This window comes from Melanaphis sacchari, unplaced genomic scaffold, assembly GCF_002803265.2.
Source record: "Melanaphis sacchari strain LSU unplaced genomic scaffold, SCAv2.0 Contig8_pilon_pilon, whole genome shotgun sequence".
In the NCBI taxonomy this organism is placed as follows: domain Eukaryota; kingdom Metazoa; phylum Arthropoda; class Insecta; order Hemiptera; family Aphididae; genus Melanaphis; species Melanaphis sacchari.
In genome coordinates this window covers 5,982,028-6,005,099 of record NW_020271635.1, presented here as the reverse complement: position 1 = coordinate 6,005,099, position 23,072 = coordinate 5,982,028, and the positions used below count along the sequence as shown (strand labels likewise).

Sequence of the window (23,072 nt, the reverse complement as noted above, 5' to 3'; positions counted from 1 at the left end):
ACGACCTGCCCTTGATCAGCTCCGACACCTGGTCCTCCAGGTACGACACCCTGTGCGACAGCCTCACGTTTTCCGTCTTGTAAGCGCTTCGACCGGTCTGTTTCGGCCCGCGTCCGGCAAGCGTCCAGCTCCCGTCTGAGCGTCGCCAGCTCTAGTTGGTGACCGGCCGACGGTCCGTCGTGCATGACCACCACGCGCACGGACGACGGCGACACCTCCAGCAGCCGGTTCAGGTCGTGGTTGTTCTTCATCGACAGCACCACCTTACCGTTCACTTCCAGTAACCTGTGGCATGAGATGCGAACAGCAAAATTAAAAGAAAAATTCTGTAAAATGTAACAACCCACCCGAGTTTTCTCGATTTTTTGATTTAATAGTCGTATGAGCATTGAGCAGTGGCGCACGCAGGGAGGGTTAAGGGTATCGACTGACACCCCTCAGACAATTGGGGGGGGGGGTAAGTGGATGATTGGTTCTGTGTGAATTGGGACGTTATTTTGATGAATACTTATTGTTTAATATTATTCTAAAAATACTTAAAAGTAAGAGTTTGAGTTATACTAGGCATGCGTCTATGCCTAAACTCAAATTTGACTGTTGGGGTGGGTGGGTTTCTCGAGATATAGATTTTTGACACTCTTATGAAAAATCTACTTTGCGTCACTGCTGATATAAGTATTAACTATTAAACTATGATAGCTCGAAAACACCAATTTTTATATTTTATTAATACTCGTGCAGTCGTGTTTATCATTATAGGTACAGCGGTGAATCGCCCAAAGTTAGAATTTGGAAAAGGTCATAAAAATATGATCGGATCATAATAGTACCGAATTCACGCCAATGTACGCTTTGTGAAAATGATACGTATATTTTCCCATTCATGCCGGGTAGCGAAAAAAAATGATTGGTTTGATGGTTCACAACAATTATTTAATGGTTTAGTCGTAGACCAAAAATTCGTGTTTTGCTCAATATCGATTCAATAAATGATTAGTGATCGTCTACGTTACCCGAGGCATCAGTATATATTTTAGATCTTTGCAGTGTAGGGAGGTATACAAATTAATTCCTTTAATAATTATTGTCTATTCTCACGACGAAACGCCAAATAATTTTAAATATCTGTTTTTCACAAACTTGATAACTTACCTGTCTTCTTTAGAAAATCCCAAATTGTCAACCGTCCAGTCAATAAACAGGCCTGGTTTGTCTTTTCTCGAGCCTACGCCAAACTTAGGACTTTTCGGATCGTATTCCAGCTCCACGGCTTGTAAACTAATCACGGCTCCGGGATTAGAAACTAAATAACTACAAAAAATCCAGTTAGCTTAATGCTATTAGTATTACGTTGATTTTTATTGAAATTTACTTGTATAGAGTGTTATTTTCATTCTGTTCATTATATTGTTCAATCTCTTCAAGACGACACTTGTGTTTGTTGGTTTCTTCCATTAAACTAAGAAGATTAAGTTCCTCTCGGCCCAATTGATATTCTAATTCTGCTTGTTGTATCCTCGTATCAATGTTACTGGAACGATTAAAATAAATATAAACAATAATTAAACACGATGATTATGTAAAAATGATTGGCTGTATACATTTTTCCTTCTACTTTTTATTTCTATTAAACAGCGCGCTTTGCTTACTCGGTAACATCTAATTGTTCCAGTGACATTTTTATGTTTTTAATAGCCAATCGTTTTTGGTCCATGTCATTTTTTAGGCTTTCTATTTTTTGGGTCAGTGAATATTTTTCACTTTCATTGACCGTATCGCTTTGTACTTTTTGATTATGTTTGTTCTGCTCGTTGGTTTCATTGACTAGATGAGTTTGAAGTTTTATACTGCAAATTATTATTTTTTCGATAGATAAAAAGTTTTAATCAACAATAAAATGATAAACCTATCGATGAAATACTTACTTGTTTCGTGCAATATTTTCTTTGTCGTGGTTGTCCGTCATATATCCATTGCCTTTGACAGGTGTTACGGTCTTCTGAGTGATCATCGTTGGTTGAGGGCTATTTGGTATGACAGGAGTTGAACTCTTTTTTGTTTTTTTTAACGTTGTAGACAGTGAGACTTCAATGCTAGCCATCTGGAAATTTATTTTTTAAACTGTTAATCGCATTTTAGTTGTTTTCAAAATCATTAGACCATACACATAATTCTAGTATGATCAATATAAAATGTGACGTGTTATAAGACATACAGGAATATTAATTAGGTAGAAATTCCATTTATAATGTAATTTTCTATTCAATGGATACTGTATTTATATGCACTTACGTAACAATAACCAATAATATTCGTAGGTACTCATTTCTATAGTACTACACAATTTCAGTAATACTGTATACTAGTAGTTACTAAAAACATATGCCTATTTATAATTTATCAAATTCATTGTTATATATTTATATTATTATATTTTTTAAGTTACCTTAGCTTCTAATGTTTCTAGTTGTGAGAGTCTGGGCTCCATAAATTGAGTTTGTGGTGGATGATGTAACGAGCCCTAGAAAATAAATCATTATTTGCACTTTAAAAATGAAGTACTAAATTGTACTAATTGTAGATAGTTAATACTCAATAACAAAATATAATCAGTTATTTAATTAATATTTTTACAAAGAGTAAAATTAGAATGTAGAAACAATAAAAAAAAAAAAAATTAGAGTAGTAGCTTAGATTTAGGTATTATTCAATAAAGTAATAAATAATTATTAATATACTACCAAAGTAACATAGAAAATGTGGGAATTTAAAATAGAGGTTTAGTAGTTTTTAAATATTGTGTTAAAGATAAAAGTATAGAATTTTTGTAGCCTATAGATACAATTTACTCAACTAAAAGCCTAAAAATGTTATGAATTTTAAAGTTTAAAGTATAGACTGTAGTTAATAGTTAGGTAGCCAAATATATGTTACTTTAAAAACTTATGTTTACTATTATAATAATTAAATATTTATATGATGTAGTAATATATTTATATAATAATTTTATATTTATAGGTAATATTTACCTATGATAAGTAAACGTATTTCAATAGTTTTAAAACCTATAAGAAAAGAATGTAGACATTTATTGAATGATTGGAACGAAAAATAAGACCTTTGATTTAAAAATAATATATTTACTTATAGTAGATATCAACTCATTTTTATTATTAGTACCAACTACCAATAGAACCTAGGTGGTACCTTAGGTATCTTCTTAAGTAGGTAGATTGTAAAAAAATACAGTTTAATTTATCTAATATAAGTAAATTTAAACATTTTAAATATTTTAAACTGTATCTTAATTAAAAGCTATTAAAATAAAATACATTTTTATCAAGTTATAATTTATTAAAAATTTCAAGCAATAGTTAATAATTATACCTATATATAACGTACAATTACAATTTTAACAATTTTCAAACATTTTAACTGTTAATAACAGTAATATTAATAATATTATAATATAAAATAAAATTATTTAAATAAATTTATCTTATAAATTGTTAAAAATGTTCACCATAATGTTTTAAGCATGATTCAAGTTACCTCAAAAATTCAGTCATAGTTGCTGCCCTGATCAATGAAATCAACTAAATAAAAATTATCACTTGTGATATTCAACCGGACGACGCATACGATATTATTAAATTATTATTTGTAAACAGATGAGGTAAATTAAACATTTATTTAGCATTTACTTTATTTTAAATAAAAATTATGCATAAACTCAAATGTTGACTTTTCTACAATCAAGTCAGTTTTATAAATAGATTAAAAATGTTTGTACAAAAAAGTTTAAAAAATAATAATCTAACTGAATATGTACAAAAAATAATAAAAAATAGTGTTTCAAATTAAAAAAAAAATGCAAGTTGTATTGCCTATGCGGCTATGCGCATATCAAAAGTGTAAAAAATTTAAAAAATCGTAAATAAATGAGTATTTAAGTACTCCCTAGGCTCTCTAAAAAATTCATTCCAATATAAGATCATCTAGCTGGAATATTTAGTGGTATGTTATTAAAATTATTAAGTTAAATTATATGATTATTTGCTAAAAGACCTTAATTTATCGGGCTGAGTATGTGGTTCCGTAGTGTAGTGGTTATCACGTCTGCTTTACACGCAGAAGGTCGCCAGTTCGATCCTGGCCGGAATCAAGATTAATTTTACATTTTTTTTAATTTAAACATTTTAAACCATTATACGTATAAAAATAAATTAGCTATCTATTTAACAATTCTTTTAGAATTTATTTATATTTATTAATTATCAGCTAAAGATAACACATGCTTTTGTATTTTTTTGGTTGTAAAACGATAGTCATAAAAAAATGTATAGTATATTATTTACATTATTGTGTTTATATTCAAATTATTATTATACTACCGTTGTATTTTAAATATTAATCCAAAAATTCCGCCGTATCAGAATCGATGTATTCTTAGTGCTTAAATTTACTTACAGAAAAATCTCTCACGCTTCTCGAAATAGTCAAATTTTAATAATTTTTTTGACTAAAATTTAAAAACTAAGTAGAATTAGAGTGATTAAAAAATCTATATGATTACAGAATTATACATATCAGTTTATCACACATTTTTGAGTATTTTTCTAATGTTATTTAAAGTAAATTAAAAAATGTATGCAACCTTAACAATTTTTCTCTTTCTCTTAAAAATATCGTTTTTTTCTATAAGGTGTAATCATTTTTACTATTAAACCATTTTTGATCTTTAAAATGGTTTAATTTTATTTTTCCGTATGACGTATTGTATGACAGCTGTGCTATATAATATGTAACTAGAAATTATCTCAATTATACCTAACTAGTAATTATTATTTTATTGATTATACCTTACATAATAATTATGCATTAAGAATAAATTAAGATATGCATTTTTCCAAACATATTTTTATGACAATTTTATCATACTGATCATTTTTGCGGAATTATAGCATTAGGTAATACAAATCATAAGACATCGATTGTTACAAATAATTATATCGATAATTAGGGATGTAACTAGGCTTAAAAAGGCACACTTATGCCTTTTTCAAACCTATTTTTTATTCAGGAATAATTTATCTAACTGATTATGATTTTGGACGCAAGTAGTAAACATCGACTGTTTTAATTTTACTATCCTTAAAATTAACTGATAATATTATTATTATATGTAATATTTTATTATAGATTCATGGTTATTAAAAACTTATTGAAGACACGGAGGACACAAATTTAGGACCACATTCATGTATGATACAGTCTAAAAATAAGAATGGTGTGTATAAACTATTGAGGGTAGTAAAATCACTTAAGCATTTTGTTGGTTTGCACATCTCAACATCTGTTACATCCCAAAAATAGGATATAGTAACTTATAAAAACGATATTAAGAAGTTTAATAGCATTTAAAAAAAATTAGGACTACAAAAATTACTTGAAATTATTATAGATTTTTAGGTTTACGTTTTACCTATTTTAGATGTACTCGTTATAATAGGTACTATACTCTCTGTGGTGTATTTTGAGGGGATGTACACATGTCTGGACCCCCTTCGGGATTAAAAAAAATAATGTGGTAATGTATTAATATTTTACTCATACCCATCAAAATATTTATATTCAAATTGAAAAAGTGGAATTAATTTTATTAGATTTGACGACGTGTTTCAAGGTGCATTTTTAAGCTAAGTTCACAGTTAATCTGGAATACCCAAATATTATTCGAATTTCACCAGGTCTTAATTAAGGCTTTTTTGGACACTCTACTAACTAAATTATTGTTACTTTTGAAAACTAATTTTTTACTTACTATTCTTTAGTAAGTTAAAATAAAATGTATAAAAATTTTTAGAGTGCTATTTTTTTCTTCTATTTTATCATTGTGTAAATTGTATTAGTATTCGTATTATTGTTTAATTTTATAGGTATAGCCGTGTATAGGTAATATAAATCACAATTAATATTTAACTATCTTTAAACCATAAATATGTATAATTTTTACTGTATACACTATAATACTACACTGATGTTGATGACTGCAGCAAAACAAAAAAATGCGCATGTCCGACATGCATACCCACACCAACATCGTATCGTACTTGTATATTACAACTATACTTAAATACGAAATAAATAATTAACCGGCCACTTGTCCAGACGATAGTATAATATATAATACCTACTACGATCGTCGATCAATTTACAATCAAGGCGGTTATCGGGATCTACAACATCTACGAGATTTTTAATGATTCCAAAATAACAGGTTGGCCGGATACGGGTGGCTGTGCAGTGTTTGTGTGTAATAATATTATATTATAACATTCAAAATATAGAATACACTGTACTCTCGATTATTTCTCGTGTGCATAAATTATGTGGTATGCGTATCTATCAACAGTAATTATTATTATAATATAGGTACGGCGTACCTGGTACGCTGATCCGTTATAAAATACACGACCGTCGAAACTTCGCGGTTTTCTAGGCCTCTGACCAGCACTGTACGTACGTACAGCGATATTATATTGTCTCAAGAGAAGCTTTACTAATAATTTGTTTTTGGGAATTATTTCCGTGTATTGATGTCTGCATCACATGACATGTATACGTTAAATATTTAGGTAGAAGGTATACTATATGTTATATTGGTACACGGACGGTGTTCGATCATTGATCGTAATATTCAAGATACGTTTTATATCTGCAATATGCTGTAAAATAGCACAGCTATTTTTGTTTATGAAATAATATACCCAGCCATCTTATATATTCGGGGGGGGGGGGGATTCACCAAGCATTCTCGTTGCCATTTTTCCGTTTTATAATGAATTTTTTCAGTTTCTGATTTTTAGAATGTTTAAAATATATACTTAAAAATCACATTTTAAAAGTTTTGTGATTTTTCATCAAGAGGTCATCTTGTGGTGATAACAATAATTTTTCTCTGTAAAAATGTGTAACAAAAAAAAAAAGTTTGATAAAAATTATTTCACATTTTTCGTTTACATAAGAATATCTACTAGTGTTGGACCGTAAATTACCCAAATATTTTTTTGTTTATATATTTTATTTTTGTACCTATATAACTTTTAAGTTAGGGTCGGATAAAGTAAAATATAACTGTAACATTAAAATAAAGTACAGATTTAGCATTTAGAGTGTATCTAACTTTCAAATATATAAATAGTTTAAATTTTTATTTGCATATTGCTTGATAAACTTTCTGTTAACTTTTGTGACTAAATAATGCACAAGTACCTGTATCCTCGAAAGATAAAGTTGTTCTTTTATGTCTTTTACCACATTAAGTGAAATACACGAGTATTTATATATATATGTATAGATAGTCTTAATATATTTATAAATTTGGGGATGAAATTTCAATGTTTTGAAAGCCACATTCACTGATTAGGTTATTAGGTTAGATAATATTGTCAAAACTTTAAAGTATAATTAATATTTAACGAAGTGCGTTAATATCAAACAGTTTCTAATATCGAGAACTGCCTATTTTATGTTTTATTCATTAAAAATAAAATTGATCTTCGTAGTTTTTTATGATATAGATTGAAAATAAAAATAAAAATGTGAATCAATATGAAATATTTAGAAATAATTTATTTCGAGAACAGCACTCATTTATTTTATCTATAGCTAGTATAGCCTTGTGTAATACACAATGTGTATATTAAATTTCAATTCTAATAATTTTTACGTATTAGTATAATTTAATCGATTAATATAGTAGATAAGCATTTCAAATGTGGGGAGAATAATTTACTAATTTTATGTTAATCAATAATCACTATTCATTTTAACAGAATAACACCAAGAGCTGTGGTACTTACCAGCGAAATAGTTCTTTGAGGCGACATTTTAGCCCTTTGGTCGGCTGCCACCATTTGACTGGCGTATAAATTGTTATACAATTCCGCGATAGTCGAGTTGTTCTTCTTTGACGACCTGCAACGACAGCGAAGTGAGTATGAATGAACAGGTTTTTCGACATTTTCGCGTTTATGTACATGCGAACGCTGCATATAAATTATAATGCACATCAACTCGCTACGTAATTATAGTTTAATTTTGCGTGTGTGTAGTTCATCATAATTATTTTAAGGTTTCAAGGCAAAAAATGTAAAACAAAATTGTGTTTAAAGATTAATATAAGTAGGTTAGGAAAAATATTAACACTTCACTAGATATTTATTAAAAGAAAGTACTTATATAGGTGTATTATGTTTTGTATGTATAAATACAACGGATAACAATAAATCACAAATAAATTTAATTTTATCGTTATAATAAGTAAAAATAAACCAGTTTTAGTGTTGAAAAACTGTACTGCTATAATACAAGTACCTATGTTATTTCAAAAATAATATAAGATGTATTATATACTATTGACTTGACATATACATTATAAGTATATTACAAATGTTATTCATACCTATATCTTATGAAAAATTATTATATGGTACGCATAAATATTTAGTTCCTATGCTATTAAAATTCAATTAGATAAAAAAAAAAAAATATTAAAGTTTTTCTAATAGACATTAATCATTAAATATCGTTTATATTATCTAAACATAGGCTTAACAGTATGAATATGTTCGTGTGAAATGTCTATGAATTCACATTGTATCGGGTGTGTTAGTTAGGAATTTAAGAGGCGGTGGAGGTGTTGTTATGAGAAAAAACAACTTTAGTGGATTAAATAAAATATATACTGTAAGTATGGTATATATTTGTCAATATTCATGAGTATTTAAAATATGCAAATTAATTTATATTAAATATGATATCTATGTATTAATACAATATATTCGATCATTAGCAGGTATTTTTTTAATACATATTATAATAAATAAACATGGCCAGATTGAAAATATAAAATTTTTTTCATAAATATGTAAATATAACAAATAATAACTATGCTTACCGACTTATAATTCATGGTGAATAGGTGAATAATGAATTGGTGTTATATAATAATGATTTATTTTTTGTCTAAAAACACTTTTTATAGAAGTAAAAAATACATTAATCATCAACTTCGAAAGTGATTTCTAGTAAAAAATAGATCTAATAATCCATTTCTCTGATAATTTTAAAAATTATTTCACTCATTTAAAGTAAAAAATCCTAGTAATTACCAAAATCATTGGAAAAATAAAAAACAAATAGAGTTTTTACTTAAAATTAGTTTTTGAAAATATTAATTTAGTTTTATTTTGTTAAATTTATTTAATAATGAAAATTGTACATTTGAATTTATCATTGGATATGGAATCATATTGATTATTGAGGTTTCCAATAAGACATGATACAAATTTGAGAATATTTTGGCTTTTTTTTTGCTATTGTAACGTCCCCTCTTCATCGAGTAATGGCAGACCTTACATTCGCTATGTCGATAGACGGCAATTGTTACATTATTTACGGAAGATGTTGACATTATTTTACAGACATTTCAAATTTAATTTTCTTCCAAAGTGTTGATAAAAGATTGTAGACTTGTTCAAAAAGTTTGAAAATTTAATGTGAGATTCCAAAAAATTTATTCTTGTATTTGTATAATGAATTTATAAATATTGAAAATACAGTTTTTTTATAGTCGTCCGAAATTTAATAAAATTTATTAAATTTATAAAACTAAAAATTATTTTGTAATAACATTTTATTAAGTTTTTGATTTTCATAGCTATATAGATTAAACTTTAAATACAAAATTCCTCATCATTTATTTTTACAGAAACCTAAAAATCTTAAAAAAACATTTTCACGATATTTTTTTTTAAACATTTTTAGTTAAAATGTCAAAGAAATTTGGTATTTAAATGAAAAATAACGTTTTTAGCTATTTTTTTGTGACTTTAAAAAATCATGTGTAGGGATTTAAAACTTTTCTTCACTACGATTATTATTTTTTACTACATACAATGAAAGTTTCATAATATTTAGATCCATTTTAAGTTATTTATACGATAAACTTATTCATCCATTCTACATTTTTACAGTACGCCTGTACTGAATTATTATATAGACCATTAATAACATCTCTAATAGTGTTATATACCATTAAATAATATAATAATTTAATGAACGTGATTTGTGATAATAAAAAATAAGTTCAACCTACCATATTTTATTGAAAAGTATATTGATATAGTAATACAAATATATAATAAAGTATCTATAGAAATTTATGCTGATAGACTGCCTCCCATTACAATCGTTTTTCGTATGCAATGAATTCAAATTTAATACATCCATTAAAATAAATTACTCAATAATGAGATACACAATATATATATCTAATGTATAGCAAAACGACATCTATGACTTTTTTTATGATTATTTATATGAATTAAATTTAAGATAACAAGTGTTATAAAAAATTCACTCATATAAATTTATTAGCAGAAAATGTGAATTTTTCTATAAATACTTTATTAGAGAAGCAATCTTCATTTTTATATCGTAATACACATTGTAAACCATAGGATTTTCTAAGATTACAAGTTATAATATATCTTCAAATGGATTTATATTGTATATTCAAATTCTAAGGCCTAAACATATGTTTTCAATTTTAACTTCCAAGTGAATAAAGTCTGATGTATTTTTTAAACAAAATTAGTAGTTTTTAGATCATAAAAATATAAAATTAAATTGTATAAATGTTATTATATATATTTAGGTTATAAAAACATTTATTTCTAAAGTTAAATAAAAATGTAATTCATAGTTTAGATTACATAATATTAAAGCATAATATAAACGTCATATTTGTTCACACAATTAATTATTATATGAACCATACAATATATTATTATTTTAATATTTAATAGACATTTTTTTATTAGTAATTAATTACCGATAACCTCAAATTTATGAAAATTTTAAGTAACAACAAATTATTGAAAAAGTTTTGCAAGTTTGGTAAATATAACTGAGGTGGAAATCATAGATTGTACGTTATTTTTTTAAATTAAAAATCTGTTAATAATGTCATTATGATTACCTGCAAGCAAAATTATAAAAATATGCTATAGCCTATAGATCAGTAAATTTTTATTAAAATTACATATTTATATTATTTGTATAACGTTATATGTACAAAATACAAATTACTTGAAGAAAAACATTTTTTAAAACCAATTATTCAGTTTTATTGAAATACTTTTGATGAAAATTGAAAACTAAATATTAATATTCGTGGCTATAGTTTTGAAATTTTAAAAGTTATTTCAGTATTCACCTTTTGCCACATCGTCTTAGCAAATTGAAGTCACTAATTTGAGAAGCTGTAGAACTCATGATATCACACCATATGACCCTAAAAACACATATAAATAAATGTTAGATATTGGAATTTATTAGTAGGATTAGGTTTAGGTAGATAAAGTATTCAGTTAAAAATGATTTTAATTTAATATAATATTAGTATGTTTTCATTTTATTATTTTATTTATAAAATAAGCTAAATATTCTTAATAAATTAATTATTTTAATAAAATATAAAACCATTAAGTTAAATATTCTAATGATAATTATTTGCAATAAATATATATATATATATATATTTATATTGGTTTTAAACTTAAAATGTTAACTGTTTATTATTAATTAAATAAATTAAATAATTCAGAATCTAATATAATAATATATATTATAATATGGTAATTAATAATTATATACTTTAAAATTAAAATGCATTATTATTGGTTAATGTTTACAGTGTTAAATATAATATGAAAAAGTTATGTTAATTTCTTTGTTATTTATTGTTTCAAACATGTTACGACAAAAGTAATTTATTTTTAAAAAAAGTATAGATTTTATTTCTGTTAATTTCAAACATTTATATAGGTATAGTTTCCAAGCATCGCAGTATTATTTTAATTTTTAGTACATATTATTATTATGAAATAGCGTTTCCTAATTTAAATTATTTTCTTTATAATGTAGTCGCCTGAAGGAATGTTTTTCCTCCTACTGTATGTGTTTCAGAAACAACTTTGATATTGTTGCCTGCAATGACAAGTAAATAAACTTTACAGTTTTTTTTCTTATAATTTCAGTTATCTCAAACGTGGTCGCCGACACGATTTTTAAATAATGGTCCTAAACATCGTCAGCTGTATAATATTATGTTTATATTTTATTAGCGATAGCTACATGCGTGACTGTACTATTTTAACAGGTCGTATATTACCTACATATATATACAGGGTGATTCTATTTACACGAATCAATGTACATATCGGTATCTCTAAACATTCAAATAGTCTATACGTTTATCTAAACGGAATAATATTTATAAATCAAGTTATGTAGTATGTTTTGCGTGAAAACGTGTCACACCCACATTACTACCTATAGGTATATATATATATATATTTATCTATTTGTTGCCAATATAATAATAATCACCGTTACATAATATAAAAATGTATACTATAGATCTTGTGACTACAGGTAATCTCTTAACGGATTTAATAATCGAGTAGAAATTTAAGATTGGCTTCTTTTTTTTTTTAGAATCATTTAAACGTTCTGAGTTGTGTCTAGAGAGAACCGCCCTGTACGCTAATGTAATATGTTGATAGACGATTTGTCCACTTGCACACGCATCGCATGCCGCTGTATAGGTACGTTGATGGACCACAAAATCACGCGCGTAAGAGCACACTATATACCTAGTTGCTGCTGTCAGACTATAGCGCAATGCACGTACGCACACGTTCTCCTATTGTGCGATGGCTTCGGCGTAGGCACACAACGGATTGCGTCGTCGGAATGTATATATATATAATTTGCTTGCGTGTATGTATGTATGTGTGTGTGTGTGTGTGTGTGTGTGTGTGTGTGTGTGCAGCTATAATACATAAAATCGTATATTATTATAACGTGTACCTACTGTACCTATATTATCGTATTAACGAAACCGTTGCGTAATTCGCTCATCGAATTTCGCATTCGTTTGGACAAATTTACGTTTTATGTTCAGGCACATCGCATTCACCACCTTTGACGTCTCTTGCCGGAGGATTTAAGTACCTACACTTAAATGTTATTACGAGTCGAGTCGTTAATAGACAGGGCAGAACGCAGAAGTGTTGTTTAAACGGACGAACGGTCGCACACTCGCACGCACACGCACACACACGCCATCACTATAAAGCGTATCTATTATTCTATTATTACATATTATATCTGCACGGTTGCCGCGCTATTCTCGTGCGAAGATTACGCGCTTATATACGAACATACGATTATGAGACAGGTATGCGTACGAGTATATTATAGACGAAAATCTTGACTATTATAGTCCTCGTTCGCGGCTTGCGGTATTTGCGTTGGTTTACAAAACGTAATCGAATTATAGTTCGTACGCGCTTTGAGTTGTAGTAGGTACCTATTATATTATATTAATAGTAGTAGTAGTAGTAGTAGTAGTAGTAGTAGTAATAGTAGTAGTAGACATTAGTAGTAGTAGTAATAGTAGTGGTAGTTGCAGTAGTAGTGGTTGTGGTGGTGCGAAAACTTAAGACAACACTCGGGGGATTTTGGGGGTAAGAAAAGTTTTTAGGCAAACATTACACGACGTTCGCCCGCACACGCGCTTGCTTGTGTGTGTAAGTTTGCCGCACGAACTGTGTGTTTGAGTGCGTATGAGTAGATGTGCATACGAGTTGCCCATCCCTTTATGCCACCCTAAGTTCGCTGATGACGGTGACAACAAGTCTTAACATTTCGTCCGTCTTAAACTAATATTACATAACCAGATCTGAAATAACTTTAGTGTACGTGTGAAGGAAATATTTCACAAAAATCCGTTAAATTGATGGTCCTCAAGTATTTCATTCGCTATTTTGGATAAATATTTTAGAATCTAATACCATCAAGAATAAAACATAATATTTCAAGTCTTTACAACAACATTAACTCTTGGTGATTTATACTCTTATGTTTATTTATAAATCAATAATTTACATTTGTTTATTGGCGATTTACTCGTATAATAAATTAATTATAAAATATTTTTTGGAATCTATCTAAATCATATTTTATTATCCATAAACTTATCTTTCTAAATAAATATTGTTTATGTTTTAGTTTAAAAATATTTTCAAGATAATTAATTAATTTTAATTATACCTACCCATAATTTATTAAATTTGAACATATTATTAAATAGTATTTTAATTTTATAATAATATGTAATAATGCAGTAATTTCAATATTGTTCTATAATTTTATAAGTACAATAAATAAATAAATAAATAAATAATAATTACTAATTCTGTTTATTTATTTAATATCTATGTTTAACAACTGTATGATTTATAATATTTTAATAATATATAAAGCATTTAAACATAAATTATTTTTATCAGTCTAAACACTGTAAATGTAAAATTGTAAGTAGATATACCTATAATATAAAATATTAATAACAAGACTAAAATAATACGTTAAGTATGAGTTTTAAAACTGAATAATAACATTCATTAAATTTTTGCAAATGAATACTTAAAATGTATTATTATCAGGTTGTTAAAAATGCTTTTATGTCCAACATAGGTATAATCATTAGGAAATAGTTTCCTCACCTTTTAAAATATATAATATAATCACGTACCATTCATTTTTCGTATTTTAACACATATTGTATACAAATTGTAAATTCTTTCAAAAAAATAAATTAAAAAAGGTTTAAGCTATGAGCAGTATGTATAACGGTGAAAAACATTTCAGCTAGTATTTTATATACAGTATGAATTTACCTACTCATAACCTATGTAATAATAAATGACCTTGTGAATTATTATCGGAAGAGTAATCTGAAGTGGGATGGAATGAAATTTTTTTCATTTATGTAACTTTCGATTTGATGTATTTACGAAATTATGCAAATGACATAAGATATTTCATCAATATCAACATTAATCTCCAAACAAATCGTAATTTTACATACTGTATGTATTTGATAACTAATTGAAATATTAATGATTGTAATGGAATTCAAACATAAGGTACATGTATTAAAAAACCAATTGAAATTTTACGATCTCTGACAGTATGATTATGTATCTTAACAACTTCACTATATAAAAAAAATACCGGAAACTTGAACCGTTCTGAACCGGTTTTACTAGGTTTGAAAATTGTTTAGATTATTTCTGCTCGTTCCCGTTGCTTGTGGTCACCAAAAATATCATCAATAATGTTATTCCGTATTTTTGATTATGGGTACGATGGAACTGACATGTAACTTCCATGTTCAACCAAAATACATGCAAAAGCTAATATTAGCTAGTATTTGTCCACTACTTTAATTATAGATTTAATATTTTGTAAAAAAGCAAATAAATTAAAAGACAATATAGTGCCTTTATAGGAGTTAATTCTACAAATCGCATTTCGATTGTTTTAATACTAAGAGAAAAATTTCCGCTATAATTTTTGAAACTAACAATATAAAAAATGATATATTTCCGGGCGCGAGTATAGAAGGGGAAATTATTTGCTCACCAAGTGGTAAGTAATAACTTATAATGGATTTGAGTTAAAAAAAAAATTATATATTATTTATTGTTTTTTATTTTTATTTTTTAGGTAGGTACACGAATTATTGCGAAAATGCGAAGTACACTACAAAATTAAACTGACATTGTTTTTTTACGTTAGTTATTATTATTTATAGGTATTTAAAATGTTTTTGTCTGCCAAAACAAATAGCTTGGCGTACCTACACATATAGGTTATAGATATATGGTTAAAATGTTTTATTGGTATAATTTGAAAAAAAAAATAATACTTTCGACGTTTCAATATTTTATATGTAACAATGTAACTGTATTAAAATGCAAATAAGCAGTTCAGTAATTTATTGTTTTTGTGTCAACAAGGTTCTATGATACTCTATAGTTTTGATAAATATTTTATTGATACAGTTATATGAAAGTTATATATTATTATTATTACCTATTAGTAACCGTTGTTAATTTTAACTGCGTAATGAATATCTACATCATACCTACCTATATTTATATAATATTTATTGATTTAATAACTTGTGACTTACATATAATTTAAAAGCAGAGTTAATCAAACTTTTTTTAAGCGAGTAAATTGTCTCCAAGTAATGTATAAACATGTTAGTTCGATATAAACTGCACATATTGCGTACCTAATGCCTGGCATTATTTAATGCAGAAGTAAACTACAGTAATTTAGTAATAAATATTTGCATTTTCATATTTACTTACTAGTAGATATGTGATATCAATAGACAATTTTTTATGTTTAATCGACTTCGATTACAACAACGATATTAAGTTGCATTATTTTGTTTGTAACTAATTAACAGAATACTTTTGAAACATTTTATAGGTATTGATATTGTTAAATACAGTTTATTGTAATGTCACAATGGTCAATCTGATCACAATCGTGTCTGATGGTCAAATAAGGATTGACCGGGTATAATATTATACTTATACGAAGCTTTAAAAGAATATATTTTTTCGCGGAGGTTATTAACTGGTTTTCCACAGGTGTCTGCAAATTCACACAAACATTCATATTATAATGATAATAGTTTATTGTTTATTGACACGTATGTCAGTTACTAAACTATGGCGTGGGATTATATTTTTTGTTATGAAGTGCGTAAACGGAATTATTATGACCAGACAAGATTTATTTAAGGAAAACAGTGATTTTTATTATTCTATCTTACAAAACTGATAATCAAGGTTCAAATTCATTCCCACGAGACGAAACATAATGACCATTCACGACATTACGGTTTATCAGTTACAGGCTTCAGCCGGTTGAATTTGGATCAAGGTATAGTGTAAACTGTTCTACATATATCCATTCAATATGTTACAGTAAATAAAATAGATTAGTTAAAAAAAAAAAAAAAAAAAGGAATATTATTTACTTCAGAAATTATCGCATACGATTGAATGCAATTATATTAATTGTTGTATAATAAATTATTTTTTTTATTTTTATTATAGGTGGAATAAGAGTTAAACTAAAATTAATGAATATTCATATTACTATACAAGTATTCATAATATTCATATATTCATATACATTTAAGTTCTTTTAAAATTTATACCATATCTTTTTTTTTTCATGTCGAGTTATATGATATTAGACGTAGGTAATTACTTTAGGGAATTGATGTCATTATATAGGTAATATGTTTGTAAGTTTGTTATTTGTTACCGGTAAACATACACATCAATTACGAACAACTGAACACTAATGAAAGGATATTTTCGTTATACAATAATTCATCAATAAACTTGTTTTTTGGATAGGTACTGCGTTTTCGGTATGATGATGAAATGAATAGGACCAATCTTTCAAATGAAACACAAAGAGGTCGGAATCGTAAAAAATTGATAAAAAAGCAACAGGATCCCATAAAAAATTGAGTCCGGTCAAGCTTAAGTAATATATATATATTTTATTAATGTTATTTCGTTGTATTACCATTGCAACTTATACACAAACATGTTTTCTCTTCAAACACTTGTATATGCCTCACAAAAACGTCTACATAAACCCGTATAGAGATAAATTTACAACACATACTACCAAGTAAAAACAAATGTTACGGTCGATTTCTTAAAAAAAATTTAAAAATTCATGCGCGAGTTTTTTACGTGCTGGTATGCAGTCATTTATATAAATTATACTGTAGGTATATTATGCGTTGTGTATAATGTACTTATTGTACTTATTAGAACTTATATATCGTAACATTATTCCTAGTTTATACTAAAAAATGTATTTAAAAATTATTTTTTAATTTTATAACGACGTATTTTTGAACATTGCATTATACCTTTATATTATAATACATTATAAATACATGCATTTCAGGAATAATTGATTTTAAAAATTTTTCTTTCAATGCTATAGATACACTTTATATGGTACAATTGTAGAGAAATATAAATTGAATGTGTCGTGTGTTGAATGGTTCGAGCGTAGCGGTTATGGATAAATTTAATACATGGTTATTAAGATTATAAAACAAAAAATACGCTCGGTCAGGAGACTTTTAAACTATGTTTAATGTTTTTTACGATAACATAAATAGCTTATTGTCCGAAGACCCTAATTAACGGAAGTAGAGTTATTATTCTATTCACCATTGACGGCGGAAAGGTGTGCGCATGTTATTAGATCCGGTCGGTTAAGACGTTCATCCGTGGCGCAGAAGAAAATTGGATTATTTGTAAGTAGTAAACACCAATGAATAACCGTAATTTTTTTACTGTAAATTTATTGTTTGAAATAATATATTGATATCAAAAACATATGTGTAGTATTCACACATTACTTATAGCGTATTCTGTTATTTAATATTTATTGGCATTGTAGAATAAAATATTAAAAACTATTGCATATTGTTATCAAAAATCAATTGTTACAATTATTTTAAGTTTGTAATAGAACAATAAACAAATACCTAGTTATAGTACAGACGATTTTTCATTATCATATTTGTTTTGTACGGATTTTCCGGTACAATTACAACGTAGTTTTTAACAAAATGTTTGAATTGCCGGAAACTGGACAAAAAAATGTCACGGCACCGTCACGAAATCCAATTGCTAATCAAATAATTTTTTTTCGTTATTATTTTGATTCAAACGTCATTTCTTCTCCGGAAAAAACATAAAATACACACAACACATTTACCCACCACTGTCTGAAATCTACCGTCACGGTGCCATGACTACAGTTACTTATAGCTTTATAGGCGCATAACCTTAACCTCTACAGTTGGCTTTATGTAAACTGTTGCAAATATCAAATGTATATTCTCACTTATAATATTATTGTGGTGAGCTTACTCCCACCCCCATGGCTTATACAACGACTTAACGAAAAAACAATAAATATATACAATGGATGTTTCTAATTTAGGTCTATTAATTATTAAATACGATACAACTACCTACTATAAAGGAGAATAGGATTAAATAAGTTATTTTAACTTGCAGTATTATATACCTACATATATTTTCTACTTAGTATATAGATATATAGTTAATTTACGGATCCGGTATCCGATATCCTACGTTCGTCATGTGTTATTACGTAAATTACGTCATTACGACGAAGAGGGATTTTATTTGTAATATAAAGTCGTTAGGAAGTAAAAAATGTACAAATTCTGCCTACAATTCAAATGAATTCAACAAAGAATCGTGAATTTATTAGATATTTTGAATGAGAGTATTTATTGACTTTGAAATATCTAGTGAGGTTTAAAAATAATGAGGTGTAAAAAATAATAACTATATATATTTTTTTGACTTTCAAAGTCTTAAAAATTATTCGATATTAAAAACTAATTTCAATCCTAAACTATATTATCACTTTATAAGTTGTATGAGTAGGTATAAAAGCATAATGATTGTGACTAATTAAAAAACTATAAAAGCATAATGATTGTGACTAATTAAAAAACTATGTAAAAAAAAAAAAATAATAATGGTAACATGGCATTATAATAATATAATTTTATGTAAGATTGATTTATGTGCAATCAATCATCTGTATAAAAGCAGATACTGTTCAAACTTATTAATGATAAATTAGTCATGATGATATAGATAATACTGCAATTAATTAATCTAATGTTATTATTTTTTTTTTTTTTTTAATAAAATGCGTTTTCTAACAAAATGTATTTTGTTTTTAAATATTTTGTTGTCTGCTAACATTTTTAGTTTTTAAATGTTTATTTAAAGGACCAATTTTCGCTTTCGTAAACTTGAATAACTGGATAGATGATTCCCTAAGGCCTACAGTCACTATATTAGCCTCATTCATTAATTATAATTATTACAAAAAATATATTTTTACAGATTGTATAAGCTATTAATAAAGAAAAAAAATAATAGATATTTATTTTATAATCCTGGGATATTATGATAAAATTATATATTTTACGTAAGCCCAAATTTAAAATATTCATAAATTTGCATTTAACTTTCATCTAATAGCATTCAACTTCTATAGAACATGAAACCAAATCGAATCACGATAATGGTTGATGAAACTAAATCAAATCACGATAATGGTTAAACTACTACTACTACTACTACTACTACTACTACCACATTATAGGGTCGATATTCAAATGAAATACAACATCCTATACGAGTATAATGCGATTGTATACGCTTTATACGTTTTTTATTCAGTCGGCTGTTCAGTATTGTTCTACGATTTACAGTTTACAGTTCCCTATTATAATACGATCTATGGAGACTATTCGCTATATAGTACCTAAGTTGTCGCTAGCGTTTTTAACCTTCGACTGTTCGGTTTTGACATAATATTATTCTCGCGCATATAATACGTCGACGACGAATATCTCTATACGTTGAACACTATTATGCTATTTGAGGTACACTGATTTATGTTGTGCGTGGTCCCATAATATCAAAGCCGTGAGCCGGAATTACGGCGGACAAGAATGAATGATGAGATGTTATTGAGATAGGGAAGAAGACCTGTTATTTTTATTTTTTTCCATACGTGTAATTGCATCCGGTACACTTTGGTGCACCAACACAAATGGCAACAACAGATATATTTAAAATGCAGGAATGTGCGTTTTCTTTGTACGGGCTAAAAGGTAAATCGTTTGAAAACAAACGAAAGAATAAAAGTTGTCTAATGTATAATATTATATCATTATTATTATTTTATACCTGACGCATACCTACTTATTACAAAATGTTTATTCTATAATATTATTTGTATCACACGACGTACACACACACACACTTAGAAAATATAAATTTAAGTACTAGGTATGTGTTGGGATAATATAGGTATCTAATAGTTAGCGGACTAACACATTTTCACTCTTCGAATCATAACATGTAAATTTTAGGCACAATTACCTATGTTATGTTGCGTTCGACATAGTTTGTGTCTATTCAACTTATATGCACATAATATGTAGGAAAATAAACTTTTTTAAATTCATGATTTTGATATAGAGCCATATAATAATTGAGAATAATTTAAAATTAAGTTAACTTGAAAAATTATTTCATCTATTATTGTTACATTTAAAACAATTGTATATTATAGAATACAACCTTATATTATATAATACTTTCATTGTTACATTTACCTATATATTGTTAGTTGTTATAGCACGCGTTTCTAAGAAATCTTTACTAGAACTAAACTGCAATATGATGAAGTTATATATTTCAAGAAATCATACTGACTCAATAATACCAAAGAAAATTAAAATCTATTTTAAGTAAAAAATCAATGTAAGTAGGTACATTATAAAATGTTGGTATGTTTATAATATGTTTAATAACGTTATAATTTGAATTGTAATAAAAAATTTTGTTTAGTCATTTGGATACATTAGAAATACATAATATGATTGATGCTTACAATTATGAATGCACCTACACATATTTTAGCAAATAGCGTGTTTGTGATATATGTGTGTATAATTGAATTTGATACACATAATTCTTTCCTTCATGGTTAACATATTATGGCGCATGAATACAATTATCTTTTAGTTACCAAGCACAGAACAAATCATTGTTCGTTTGGACCAGTGATGCCCGGATTCGGATTTTTAAATAATTTTACTTAATTTTTTGTTAATTTCTATGTTAATTGCCACAAAGCTGAAAATCATTGTATACGACGGGTACTGTTATATAAGAACAAAAACATAATATATCATATTAAATGATGACAAATTGTAAAATAAGTTTCAAATGTTAATGGTATGATGATTTAAATTTATAATAAAAATAGCTCACTACAAGTAAAAACAAAATCTGTTTCTCATAAACTCACATCCCTACTTACAAGTTCTGTTAAATTTCTATGCATAATAACGAAATTAATAAGAATAAAATATTACATAAATAATTGTATATTATTCAAAATCCTTATTTTTATTTTTTAAATATACGAATTATTAAGTTAAGAATTCGCAACGGGCCTTTCTGCTTAAGAAATATGAATCTAAATTTTAATTAACTTGAAATGTTGAAAAATAAGGTGCGTGTGTGCTAAGTGTTTATATATATTTATCGGGTTTAATTTTGTTATTTTAGGTATGACGATGTTTTTTAATTTTTAACGAAATACCATAGCGTCGGTTAGTTACAAAATTTTACCGTATAGGTGTATAATATATATATATATATATTATATAGTACGAGTATATACCATTACATTTTTATATATTTATATAATATATATATATATATTGAGTATAAACTATATTTTACTATTGTTAAAATATAGTATCATATTATGTATTACTGTGCAGTTGTAGATTTCATATAACCAATGAATAAAATAACAAACTATATAATAATATTACCGCTAGACAAAGTCGCATGTGAAATAAACGTTACATTTATGTGTATATTGTTTAATGAATTATAGTATTGTCCAAACTAAAGAAAGTAGCACAGTAGATGAAGAGTACGTTTTTCATAATATTTTCTTGGCAAGCTAACGTCTAGAAAACGTCATACTTGCAACATATACTATTTGTATATTTTTTTTTATTGAAATCAGGTTTAGTAATAATATAACTTTATTATTATAGCCCGTTATTAATGCTTAATATACATATTAGTTAACTTCAAGCAAATATTAACGCCTGTTCAATTTTATACCCTTGAATTATTATATCAATAATAATATGTTTTTTGTATTTTGTTCTCCTGAGGGACTTTTTATAACTGGTGGTCGTTAACTTTTAAGCAAAAAGTCTGCGGCAAATAACGGGCTATAATTTATTTATGATATATAATATAAAATGTGTGTATGTGTTCAATCATGTTTATTCTGTACAGTTTTTACGAAGGATTAGTCTATTTAGGCATATAGCTTATTATATATAGGTATTATAGGAAAAATAGTTGGTGTATTTTTTTTTAATTTTTTTTTTTTGTATGTTCTATTCTTGATTTTGTAAGAGTAATTGTAGTGTC

At 26.8% G+C, this 23,072-nt stretch overlaps 1 protein-coding gene and 1 non-coding gene across 4 annotated transcripts in view; one reads left to right on the top strand and one right to left on the bottom strand.

Moving 5' to 3' along the window:
* The window catches only part of LOC112602709, a 35,333-nt gene that overhangs the window by 5,934 nt on the left and 6,327 nt on the right, over window positions 1–23,072 (bottom strand). The window contains exons 2-9 of one of the 3 annotated variants that reach the window (XM_025350934.1): window positions 11,285–11,362; window positions 7,866–7,980; window positions 2,447–2,521; window positions 1,926–2,101; window positions 1,650–1,847; window positions 1,373–1,531; window positions 1,153–1,311; window positions 102–285 (exon numbers count right to left, since the gene is read on the bottom strand). In XM_025350934.1, coding sequence (XP_025206719.1) covers window positions 102–285; window positions 1,153–1,311; window positions 1,373–1,531; window positions 1,650–1,847; window positions 1,926–2,101; window positions 2,447–2,521; window positions 7,866–7,980; window positions 11,285–11,343 — 1,125 coding nt within the window. In that variant the 5' untranslated portion in view covers window positions 11,344–11,362. Of the gene's footprint in view, window positions 1–5; window positions 286–1,152; window positions 1,312–1,372; window positions 1,532–1,649; window positions 1,848–1,925; window positions 2,102–2,446; window positions 2,522–7,865; window positions 7,981–11,284; window positions 11,363–23,072 lie in introns of all 3 variants that reach the window. The other 2 variants (XM_025350932.1, XM_025350933.1) reach the window with 2 other exon arrangements.
* Window positions 4,093–4,165, top strand: Trnav-uac. Its single transcript has one exon. It is a non-coding gene; the product is annotated as a tRNA-Val (tRNA).